This window comes from Hemitrygon akajei, chromosome 4 (assembly GCF_048418815.1).
Source record: "Hemitrygon akajei chromosome 4, sHemAka1.3, whole genome shotgun sequence".
In the NCBI taxonomy this organism is placed as follows: domain Eukaryota; kingdom Metazoa; phylum Chordata; class Chondrichthyes; order Myliobatiformes; family Dasyatidae; genus Hemitrygon; species Hemitrygon akajei.
Genome location: NC_133127.1, coordinates 50,372,953 through 50,386,179, shown reverse-complemented (window position 1 = coordinate 50,386,179; position 13,227 = coordinate 50,372,953). Strand labels below are relative to the sequence as shown.

The following is a 13,227-nucleotide window of genomic DNA, read 5'->3' as shown; positions in this document are numbered from 1 at the left end:
GTGAGACAACCATCTTAATTTTACAGCCTAAGTTACTCTGCTTCTCTTCAAAGCAGTAAATCACGTGGCGTGCTAATGCACACCACCTTTAGATATTTCTCCCAGATGGTTATTCTTCTGATTTGAGACCAAGCAAACTCATCTCCGAAAGTGGGAGAAGGGGAGCATTCTGTGTCAAATTTGGTTTTGCTTTTGGTTAGCAAGATTTGTCTCTGCCTACTGACCTCGGAGCTATGCTGCTATTTACAGCGATCTGTAGCCACCACCAGTGTATTTGTTCAAGGGATATGGGCTTTGCAGGCTGAGCTACTGTTTAATTGCCCATCCCTAGTTACTCTTGAGAAGGTGGTGGAGAGCTACCTTCTTGAAGTGCGTGAGTGCTTGAGGTGTGGGTATGGGTACGGTGCTGTTGGAAAGAGGTCCAGGATTTTGACCCAGCAATGATGATATGTTTCCAAGTCAGGGTGGTGTGTGGCGTGGAAGGCAACTTACAAGTGGTGATGATCCCCAAATGGACTGTACCAGGATAAATCGTGCTGTATTTGCCCCAGCTCCTTTGCAGTGCATGCAGCCAATTTTTGACAGAGTTTGGAGAAACCATTTTGAAAACCAAAACTATTGTTTATTTACTGTCACTGAACAGATGCAAAGAAGTCCAATTTCACATTTCAAATAGTTTCCTATGTATATGCATGCACAAAGGTTTAAATGCCAAATTATATGTAAAAAAAAGTGTATCAGCATTAATGTGAGCAAAGTCCCTGAGGAAGACCACAAAATGTTTCCACTTTTCTGAGTAAGTCCTTGGGACTTGGCAGAACTTTGTAGACGTGGCAATGATTTTTTTTTCCTTTTCTGAATTGGTGGGTGAAGGGGGCTGGCAACTTGCTTTGGAGTCAGGGTTCTACTGTTAAAAGACAGTAGAAAGAAATGAGAGAGAGGCTCTGTTCAGCATCCTTTGGGAATTGTATCCTGTGGCTACTTAACACAGAAACCTCTCGTATTACAGCTGTTAAGGTAATAGAGTTCAGTTTTTAAAGAGTTCACAAATCATTGTGCAGCAATTTGAGAAATGGAATAAAATTCACTCTCATTGAATTTATGTGAGAAAACATAAATATCTTGTGTTTCCTGAGATGACAGTATTTCATTTTGTGGAAAATTGTGGTATGGACAATTTTCTAGGAACACAATCCCTTTGTAAAGTGGGGGACATCTGTAATCAAAGTAGTTGCACCCAGCTCTTCACAATACATTAGAAAAGAAACTTCAGATGTGCCTGAAATTATTGGTATTTGGTTGTGTTCGCATCCATGTGTGTAAATACTTGTTTGCTTATGTATATCTCTGTTTACCTTTGTGTATGTGCAAGTGTATGACTGTGGATATATCTGTGCGCACACTTGCTTGTGTAAGTGTGTCTGTGCGTGAATCCATAGTATGTGTGTCTGCTTAATAGCTTATGTGGCTTTTTGTATTCCTGTATGTTTGTGTTTGATTTTGTTTACTGGTGTGTAGGTATGTTTGTCTTTGTGTACATGTGCTTTATGCATGTCTCTCTGTACCTGCACAGTTATGTAATATATGCTAAAAATACTTATTTGCTTATAAAAATACTTATTTACTATGTGTGTCTCCATTTATGTGTGTGGGTGTGCATATGCATTCTTTTTAAATAGTTGGGAATGACTGTTTATCTGTTAAGGAATACCCACAGGCTTGTGTTTGGTGACAACTGAGATTTCGAAAGTATGTGCAGCTTTTTTACAGATGATTTCTGTATCATTTCTACATTACCACAATGATTATATTTTAATAAGTATCACTGGCAGTCCAAGACCTTGGCCTGTTCTGAGATCATGAAAAGTGCTTAACCAAATACATTATTTTTGTGCTTTTCTAACTACTTGCTTTCATCTTCCTCCTCAGACTGAGACTTTTGTTTGGATCAACAAAACTTCTCCACACGCACAGAGTGTTGCAAAGGCTAAATACCAATTTTTGTTTGGCACGCCGGGAGAAGACGACTCTTTGGAAAGGGGTAAGATACGATTAGGAATGGCAAAAAGTTTGTTTGGATTATTTCACTGTATGCTCTGAGGATTCATACCCAGTACCTGGACCTTGTTTGTCATGATAAGTTGAAACAAAATTTTAAAAATTATTTATTTTTGTGTTATGGAAGTTATAGGATAGGTACTCTCTTACTGCATTTTAGATGGTAGTGATGATGAGTCACCTTCTTGGGACACTTCAAGTGAAAATAAAAGATGCCTGTCACCTCAGTGTTATTCTGGAGAGAGGTCAAAGATTCTGACTTGGATTTTGAATCAGTGTGATGAATAAATTATCATTAAATGTTCATCTTAGAATGTTGAGGGGAATGAACAAGATGGTGCTCCCATGCAACTCAGAAGCATCACTTCTCCACACTGACTTCAACTCCAGAAAGTGCTGACGTTCAGTGAGTTGAACTGAGCCCCTTGCTCTGTTTACTCAGAGCTACGTCACTCTGAATGGCAACTTTTAAAATATGGTTGAGTTGTCTTTGTATCAATTTAATCACTCATTCAGCAATTGAATCTAAATGGAGACATGGCACTGAGCAGATCAAATTTTGTATTATAAAATGAGTGGGTGAGCAAAACTTGACGTGTTCTCTGTGAAAGATGTCAAGCAAAACAGGGAAAAATTAATAAACTATATAGTAATTGGGATTTGGGAAGAGTGCCTGGAAACCTGAGCTAAGTACAATCCCCAGTTAAACACTTCTTAGCAGCTTAAGTAGAATTATGTTTTTTCATAACTTCAAGTTTGTATCACATTTTTTTACTCAGTAAATTAGATGACAGGTGTAACCTGATAGGCGATGCTATTGCATTTTAGTTGCAGATATGTCAGGTGAAGTCAAATTTATTGTCATGTGCACAAGTACTGTGAACTACAGATAAAATGGAAAACTGGATTGCAAAAGCATCACAGACACATAGGTACAGACAACATACGGAATATAAATTATACGTAAGTTATACAAGACAGCAACATCTGTGTAAAAATTAGATGTTCGCACAAAATAAAACACACAGAGTGCATGACAGTGCAACAGGTAGTCAGTGTTCTGTTGCTATTCGGGTTATGCAGGCTGGTTCTATACCCTGATGGCTGTATGTAAGTATCTGTTCTGGAACTTGTAGTGTAAGAATTCTGGTCTCCTGTCTGATGTTTGGACTGAGAGGAGGCAATGGCCCAGGTTGTGATGATTTTTGATGGTAGATGTTGCTTTTTTGAGACAACGGCTACTGTCGATGCCCTGTCTGGTGGGAAGTGCTCTGCCTGTGATGGACCAAGCCGTGTCCACTCCTCTCTGCAGCCTCTCGCGTTTCTATGCATTGGAATTGACATAGCAGGCCACGATGTTAGCAGTCAGGATACAAATGGGAAAGTTTGTTGAAGTGTGATTAGAGTTTCACATGATTGGTCATTTTTCCAGGTTAATGCTTATGACATCTTGCTTTTGATTTATCCCAGAGAAAATATAAGCAATAGTTAAATTGGGCTTGTTAAAATGTCCAATTGAGCAATATTGAAGAGAAGACTACATTTAGAAAGAAGCAAAATATTGTGTTACATGACAAACAAAACTGCCAATAATACTCACCAGGTTTGGTAGCATCTGGAGAGAATTAGTATTTCAGATTGATGACCTTTTACCAGAAATAGACAAATTTTAAAGGTAAAAGAAGTATCACGTTGCAGTCAAATTGAAATGTGAAGTAAAGTGCAAAGTGTGAGGTCAGTGAGATACTGGGATTTCATGGATTTAGATGAAAAAAAGTATTAGTGGTTAACAATGACACAGGAAACAAAAGATGTTGCAGAAGTTATCTAAAATTCTGAGCTGAGTATTGATTTCTGAAAGCTAAATTAGTCAGCTGAAACATGATGTTCTTAGAACATGAACTGGGCTTTACTGACACAATATAAGAGTGCAAGACCAGAGTGGGAGTGGGTTGGAGAGGTAAAGTGACAGGCAACTAGAAGCTCATAGTTACACTTGCTGAATGAAGATACTCCACAAAAATGTGAGATTTACATTTTACATTTAGTGCATTCAGCCAGGTACCTAAAGAATGAAACCACAGTTGATGGACTCAGGTCAAGCAGCATCTGTGGTGAGGGAAAGGGAGTTGATACGTCAGGTCCAAACAAGTCGGGGCTTTGTGATTGGTTGAAGGTTTCTGGATGTGGGTTGGCTAATGTTGTGGTTTCTGGCTTTGGGAGCAAGGGTGTTATTTGTGCTGTTCAAGCTTGTTGCTGATGACATAAATTGTTAATGGAGAGTTGGTTTATAATTGCCACATATATGAGATATGTGTTTGTGTGCCATCCAGATAGATAATTTCATACATAAATACATTGAGATACCCTAGTTCAAAAGGAAGACAAAACAGAATTCAAATTAAAATTTTACAATTGCAGAGAAAGTTGAATCAACAAGGTCATGTTGGGGGTAGATTGTGAGATCAAGAAGTTATCTTTTCATGTTATGGGGTCTTTCAAGAGCCTTATGACAGTGGGATAAAATTTTACCTTGAGCCTGGTGGTATATGTTCTCAAGCTTTTCTATCTTTTCAGTGGAATAGTGGGAGTGGGGTCCTTGATTGTGTTTGCTGTTGATTGGACACACAGGAGGCAGGAAGCATGTTCCCACTGATGGGTGAGTCCAGAACTAGAGGCCACAGTTTAAGAATAAGGGGTAGGCCATTTAGAACAGAGATGCAGAAAAACTTTTTCACCCAGAGAGTGGTGGATTTGTGGAATGCTCTGCCCCAGAATGCAGTGGAGGCCAAGTCTCTGGATGCATTCAAGAGAGTTAGATAGAGCTCTTATAGATAGCGGGGTCAAGGGAAATGGGGAGAGGGCAGGAACGGGGTACTGATTGTGTATGGTCAGCTATGATCACAGTGAATGGCGGTGCTGGCTAGAAGGGCCGAATGGCCTACTCCTGCACCTACTGTCTATTGTCTGTTTTTCTGAGGCAATAGGAAGTGCAGATGGTTTTTGTGATAGACTGAGCTGTATTCACAACTCTGCATTTTCTAGCAGTCTTGGCCAGAGCAGTTACCGTACCAAACTGTGATGCATGTAGAATGGATGCTTTCTGTGGTGCGGTTGGAACTACCTGTCAGAATACTGACTCACATACTTAACAAACACATGGTGCATGGATTGCAGTAGTCCCTTTTGTGGTGAGTGCTTTGATTGTTAGAAAATTTGCATTGTATGAAATTTTGGAAATAATGAATTAGTTGAACACCTAAAAAGTAGGATTTTATCTCCCAGAGATCAAGGTAACATTGATATGATGTTGGTATATACTCTCATGCCAGAAGGGCAGAAAATTCAGTCATAGATTAATTATGAAAATATGTTCTTTAGTCTATCAAGTCTCTGATAAGCATCCAACACTCATTTTCCTTTTACCCCATTTTATTCTCCCCACAGTGTCTTCAGCCTTTCTCAGATTCTGTCTCTCATCTGTACACTAGGGGTCATTTATAGTGGTTAATCAATCTACCAATCTGCACATCTTTGTGGGAGGAACCTTAGCACTTAAGAGTTGGCACAATTTCATAAAACACATGCACACCACATAAACGGTACTAGGGTCACTCGAGTTGGTCACAGGAAAATTGTGCAAACTCCACATGGAAGCCATCCAATTTCAGGATTGAAGCTGGATATCTGGTGCTGTGAGGAGGAGGTTCTATTAGCTGCACTACAGAATTGTCTTGCTTCTAATCCAGAAGGTGGTGGGTTTAAGACCATATCCTTGATTTGTATCACAAGTAATATTCAGGGAGATATGCACTCACTGATATGCTACTTTGTTAATAAGATGTTAAACAACGGCCCTAACTGTGCTATCAAATAGATGTTACAGATCCCTGGGTATCCTTGTGATGAATAGCCATGGAACTCTGCTACCCGTGCTCGCTTTGGCAGCACATATACTAAAATTGGAACTCTGCTACCAAAATCAAAATGCAAATTCTTAAAAATCGGGTTAAATTGTCTTTATCATTGATGTGTTTTTGGGAACTTATTGTGTGCATATTTGTTGATATTCCACTTAAAAATTATTTCATTAGCTTAGTGATTTGAAAGGTCTGATCACAGTAGGCTTTAAATAAAAATGTATGTGTTTTATCATTTTAGCAATGGACATTTTAAATGAAATGTGTTTAGAAGTTTGTGTGTATGAGAAAATGCTAGTTGGACTCTCAAAGCAACTCTAGAGGGTCTTATGACATTTATTTGAGCAACTTATTAAGCTAAGATGTTCCCAAAATTAATTTTCCAAACAGCAAGTCTCTCAGAATTGAATTGGATATATTGATGTATTTCCTTTTGCACGAAAATAAATCTGAGTAATGAAATGCAAAGTGTCACCGTGAAAAGAGAGTTCTAATTTCTAACTGGTCCTTCAAATTTTTATTTTCCCTTACAGTTCTGTTGAAAATTAATTTTGTGAGCTGCTTGTTGTAGCTGAATAATTAATTGTATTTGCTTCTTCAAGATGGTACACTTCGAGAGAAAATTTCCCTTGAGCAGTTATACTTTTATGAGAGAAGAATGTAGTTCTGGTCATGACTCTTAAGGAGGGAAGATTGAGATTGTTGAGATGTGGATTGAAAATGAACACAAAATGAATTTGATGCTCTGAGTGTATTTTTAGGATTGATTTATCTGTAAATGGACCTTCCCTTTCTATAGAGTGTTCCAGCTTGGGAAATTATTTTGCAATATTTTATAACTTTGATCTCAGTTAAATTTCTGTTCTATCTCTGATTCCCTGCAGTTTTACAGTGAAACTCCCAACATTATTGTATATCCTTCTCATTGTGTTTATTTATCCAGGGGTTGTCTGCATTGCTGACAATGCCAGCATTCATCACCTGTCTCAAGTTTAACCAGAGCTACTGAGGTTTTACAAGGCTTTGGGATTGTTGGGAGGTTATTCAGCTGCTGCATGATATTCATCCTTTGAGCTGCTCTTATACCACAGTATTCATGTTTAGGTATATCTATCACACTTTCAGGACATAAATTATTCACAGTTAATGAAGTATATCCACAACTCTTCTGTGGAATTAGTAAAGCCTGCTTCACCCAACATTAACATAGGACCAACATTCCTCACGCAGTAGTCCCCTAAGCTTGATAACTGTTTAAAGCCAAAGAAAACTTCTAGTCCAACCTTGAACAAAAGCTGTAGTCAATATTCCAATGAAAGGCAAACTAATTCTCCAAGGTGATTTGAATGCCCGGGTCCAAAATGAGACCTTCTTCAATAAGGCCTGGCCAGCAGAAAGAGTAAGGAAGGATAACTTGAGGGTTGTCCTACTCCAGACTAAATGTTTGGACCATGGTCGTGCCACAATCAGCAACCTGTTTCACCAGAATGACAAGCAGAAAAATGGCAAAACTCTTGATACTGGCATCAATGGATTATATCTTTGCCTGAAAGACTTCAGGAATGTCTGCTTCAGCTGCCTCCCAAAGTATACTGATAACTGTTGGACTAATCCATTCCCAGTTCATTCATTTGTCTCCATCAACCTGTCCCCAGACAGCAGCATCATAGAAACAATGACACATGAAAATCACTGATTTTTTAAAAAACAATCATTGTTAGAATTGCTTGAGCTTAGTTCCACTGAAAGGGAAAAATATCTGTTCCAATAATGTTCAGGAAAAAATACCATCTTTCTTGAAAGAGGCGGATTACTGATGGTCCTATTGAACCCATCTCTGAAACTATTAGTGGCTTTGGGAGAAAATTGGGGGACAGAGAAAATGATGCTTCCCAAGTAATTCTCATAAACACTGTCAGTGCTAGGTGTTCATTAGGGCTAGATATGTTAGCAACATTAGAGTGTGAGAAAGGGAAAAACTTCAGATGGTTGTATATTTTGCAGAGTATTTTATTGGTTAACTTAATGTACTTTGCATCTGACTGCTGGGGCCTGTTAACAGTTCGGAATCCATCCAGAGACAAGATAATTCACCACAAAATATTTTTCATTTCTTAACTGCCACTGCAGATCTGACTGGGGAAGTTCTGTTGTGCATTTCAATGATAATTTATTTATTTTTATTTGATTTAGAGATTGTGCAGAAGAAGCCGGTCTGGCCCAACAGGCTGCACTGCCCAGCAACCCACCTATTTAACATTAGCCTCACGGTAGGATAATTCACAATGACCAGTTAACTAACCTGTACGTCTTTGGATTGTGGGCGGAAACTGGAGCAATTATAGGAAACCCACACGTTCATGGGCAGAACATATAAACTCCTTTCAGATGGTGCTGGAATTGAACTCTGACTACAGAATAGCTGTAATAGTGTCATGCTAACCATGCGCTACCATGGTGCCACAAATTAACAAGACGTAAAAGAGAGAGAGTCATTAAGGACAAGTAGCTCTTCACTTAATGGAAAGATCTCTGCCTCTCATCCACTTCCTCCTGTCCAACACACATAGCCCTCTCAACCTCTCAGAGATGCTGACTCTTGTTTCTCTGAGGTACGATGGACATTTCGTTTCACTTTGACCCTTTAACCAAATACCTACTCTGTATATCAGAACAGAAGTGGACGACAACAACTGGTTACAAGGGAAATTTGTGTGAGTTATGATAGTTATGTTATTTTACCATATTTAAGATATTCCATTTATCTGGCCTCCCCAGCAACTCTAATAATTAAACCAATTTTTTAAAATTCTCTTTTCCAGCTCTGATGAAGGGTCTTAACCCTGAAAAGTTGGCAACATCTGCAGTTTTTTATTTAGCTTTCACAGGACAATTTGTCTGTGTGTGTGTGCATCAAGTTCTTCCACATAAGATGCCTTCAGCGCATCCTGGGAATTACTTGGCGTGAGCAGGTGCTTCGCACTGAAGTACTTGTAAAGACCAACTGCAGAAGTATTGAGGCCATGATCACTGCGTCAGTTGCAGTGGCTGGGGCACGTGATAAGGATGCCCCCATTACGGCTACCCCGCAGAGTGTTATACGGCCAGCTACATCATGGTCGACGCTCAGCTGGAGGGCTGAAGAAGCACTATAAGGATCAGATGAAGAATGCTTTAAGGAAGTGCAAGATCAGACCTGCAGACCTGGAGGATGTTGCTGCTGACCATATCACTTGGCGACAGCTGTGTAGGGATGGGGTTCGTATTCTGGAGATGGAAAGAGCAACCAGAAGACTGCAGAAGAGAGCCAGGAGAAATGCAGCCATGGTTGCCATCACTACCACCACCACTACCGCATATACGTGTCCCACCTGCAATAGAGCTTGTGGGTCTAGGATAGGACTGTATAGTCATCAAAGATCTCACCGTTAAAGGAGTGGACGTTGTCATCAGATTCCGATGGACAACCGAAGAAGGAGGAGGGTGGTGGCATTATCATTGACCCTTTAGCCTGACATCAACACCATCCATTTTACAGCAAGCATTAGGTTGATTTTGCACTTTGCTAATATTGTATATTTCTCTCTTTAAGATGTCCACCCCTTCCACTAAACCATTCTAGGATGATGCTGCAGGGGTGACAAGACAGGCCACCCATAGAAAGTAAGATTAAAAGTGCTGATGTTAGAAATTTGAAATAAAACCAGAAAATGTGGCAAAAACTCATCAGGCAGCATCTATGGAAAGAGAAACAGTTGTTTCAGGTCTGAGGTTTTCAGTTTTGGGCCTGAAACTAAATATTTCTCTTATCACATATGTTGATAGCTTGCTGAGTTTTTCCAGCTGTTGTGTTTTTTTGTCTGGCTGGCCTTTGTCCCATCACTGTTCTGACAACTCTCAGTGTTGGAAGTTGTTAACTATCTAGTTACATTTACTTGGCAACAACTTGCTTACTTAGTTTGCTATACCAGCCTGTATATGAATTAGCATGTATGGGCTAGTGAAATCCTTGTTTGATTGACAAGGAGCTGCATTCCAGATGTGAAGTGGGAGTCACTTCCTTTAATGCTGTTGGACTCAGTATAGCATTAAGATGCTGCAGCAAACCAAAGTCTTTGGAATTAAGACAAAGCATTTTCATTGACTGGAGATGATCTTAGCACAGAGGGAGATGACTGTAATTATTGGAGGCCAGTCATCTCAACACTGCAGTATCATTGAAGTGGTTTCGCAGGCAGCTAATCAACAACTTTAATTTCTCTGCATTTGACCTTCCCACTTTCCTGTCAGAAGTGGGAATGTCCACCACTGATTGCCCGGTGTTCATTTCCAAGCATGGTTCCTCAGATAACAAAATTGTGTGCTGAAAGGACTGAACAATGTTTTGGATTAGTGGTGTGAAATTTGCATTTTCTATTGGTGTAATTCGAACCAGCACCCCTGGTATAATTGTTATTGTATCTGCCACCATCAGTGTTCCTGACAATCTTTAGTGATTAAAATCTTGACTGGTCCAGCTGATAAATACAGAGGCAAGAGGGTGACCAGAATTCTGTGATGAGTGACTCTCCGTTATCAACAAAGTACAGATGAAGTACAGATTGTTACCTGGATAATGCAGCTCAGCTCACAGGAAGTTCCTCATATGGCTTTCTCATTGATGTTGTATCACCACTCTTCATATTGAGTTCTTCCACTACACTATAGATTGTACTTCAACAACTTGCCAAATGATCTTCTTCTCTGGAATCACCAACCTCTGTCACCAAGGTCAGCAGATGTATCCAAACAATGCCTGTAGGGAATTTATTTGGAAATTCATTGTGGTGTTTTCATCATCTTTGCTTCAATGTCATTGAACTCTACCTCAGAGCACAGTGGGAAGATCATCAGTATGAGAATTGATGTGATTTCAGAAGATGGCTTCCCAAGAACCTGCCAAGGGCTGATGTTTTAGGTGGTCATTTTGCTGCCTGACTATGACTCGGTTAATCTCTTGATTTACTATCTGACAGAGGCATTCGTCCAACTGTTGACAAGTTGTAGCATTTATTTGTACCATCCCTGTTAAGGTTACTGTGTAGTCCGGAATCGCGCGTAAACCTCATTGGAAAATTTAATACTGCTTCAGGATAAATGGAGGCAGATTCAATACTTTATAATAGATATAATTACTTAGCTACCATCACTGCAATTGAACTGGTGATTTATTAGGGTCCTCTGATACATTTACAGAATTCCTTTGTATTTCAATCATACAGAAGTCAGTAAACCTCTTTATAATCAATGAGCTTGTTACATTGTGTAGTGAGGATGCTGATTGGAATGTGCCAATGCCTTAAACGTGTCATCTTCAACAGAATTGGTGGCTGGTTCCACATTACTTCAGGATTTTGAAATTTTGTTGTGAGGTTAAACTGTGGAAAATGAGGCATATTACCCAGTTTGGCTGACCTGGCTCTTAAGCAATTAGTCCCTTCTTCCTAGCCCTTTCCTGCTTTATTTTACCTTTGCAAGTTCCTTTTGAGAGTTACTAATAAATATTGTGCACCATCCATTTAGACATTGTAATCTGTAATTTCAATTTCTTTATAGCTCACTAAATAAAGAAGTTCTCCTTATCTTCTCCCACTAGCACTTTGGCCAATTTAAATCTATGTCCTCGGATTATCAACCCCTCCTGTCTTGCAATTAATTTATTCTTATTTGCTGACAAATCCCCTCTTAGTTTTGAGCAGCTGTTAAATCTCCCCTTAACTTTCTTCACACTGAGGGGAACTACTCCAGAATTTCCCGTCCCTGGACATTACTGAAATCTCTCGGTTCTGCAATAATTCTTTGAAATTTCCATTGCACCACTCCCAATGGTTTTAATCAGATAATACTCTCAGCTAATTAACAAAGAGCATCCCTTTGCCAATACCCCACTTAATCTAGTGAACTGTTTAACAAGCTGGATCTCAGTATATTTATACAGAATTTATAACAAAGGAACAGGCTATTCTGCCCACTGAATTTATTTAATGCTGTATAACTCTCTTCCCAACTTACTCTATTTGAAATGTTATTACTGTATTAGCATTTCTTACAAACAGAATTTTCTAGTTTTCTCTTAAATAAAACTATGTCACTTATGTACACTAATCTTTGTAGTGACATGTTACAAATTCCAATTAATATAGACTGAAAGTTGTGGCGCTTAGGGCTTTCAATACTGGCTTTGGACTCCCTGAAGTCACAACACATCAAGCTAAATCTAAGCAAGAAAACATCCTGATTACAACCTATTGTCCTTCCTCAAAGCATGAGTCAGTGCTCATCCATATTAAACTCTCAAAAGAAAAACAAGAACACAGAAAGTACTTGAAGTGGGGTGGTATCAACTAAGTTGTTGGCACCACCACCACAAAATGGCCTTGCTGTGTCCCAAAAGACATCACATCATCATGCAGTGTTCCTACAGCAAGTAAAGAGTGAAGTAACGGGGGGGGATAAATCTATGTGACTTCACCCTTACCTGCATCATCCCTGCTTCTGGAGACAAAACTCTGCCTTCACACTAATGACATCTTCCACCATGTCGTATGGCACTGTAGTGTGAAAATGGGATAACATTTATCTGGGACCAGGGCACCCAAAAGGGACAGTGGCCATCACCAGCAGCACAGATGTTTTCCACCCCTACTGATCACTTTATGAGTTGACAGTTTCCTCAGATCAGATTCAGATTCAGTTTATTGTCATTTAGAAACCACAAATGCAATGCAGTTAAAAAATGAGACTACGTTCCTTCAGAATGATATCACAAAAACACATGACAAAACAGACTACACCAGATAATCCACATAACATTTGGCAATCCCCAATCCAGAGTCCGGAGAGGCTGCTGTGTATTAATATCGTGCTACAATCTTAGCGCATTCCCCAGAAAGGAGCTCCAATCCCACCAGACAAACAAGACCAAAAACTAAAACTACAAGACCTGCACAAAACCACATAGTTACAACAGTGCAAACAATAGCATAATTGATTTTAAAAAACAGACCATTGGCACAGTAAAAATAGTCCAAAGATATTAAAAGACTATAAGTTCGAAAGAAACCACCACACAGTTTCCACGAGTCCTCAGGGTCCCGAAAGACTTGTCATCCCACGCAGGCGGCAGAAGGGAATGCCCCCGCTATGGACATCCACGGCGCCGCCGGACTCAGCCTCGCAGATGCAGCACACAATGAAAGCTCCGTCGAAC

General features: G+C 39.6%; 1 protein-coding gene across 5 annotated transcripts in view; it reads left to right on the top strand.

Moving 5' to 3' along the window:
* The window catches only part of psd3l (pleckstrin and Sec7 domain containing 3, like), a 502,996-nt gene that overhangs the window by 148,314 nt on the left and 341,455 nt on the right, over positions 1 to 13,227 (top strand). For all 5 annotated transcript variants that reach the window (XM_073042543.1, XM_073042544.1, XM_073042547.1 and 2 more), the window contains one exon: positions 1,930 to 2,041. In XM_073042543.1, coding sequence (XP_072898644.1) covers positions 1,930 to 2,041 — 112 coding nt within the window. The remainder of the gene's footprint in view (positions 1 to 1,929; positions 2,042 to 13,227) is intronic.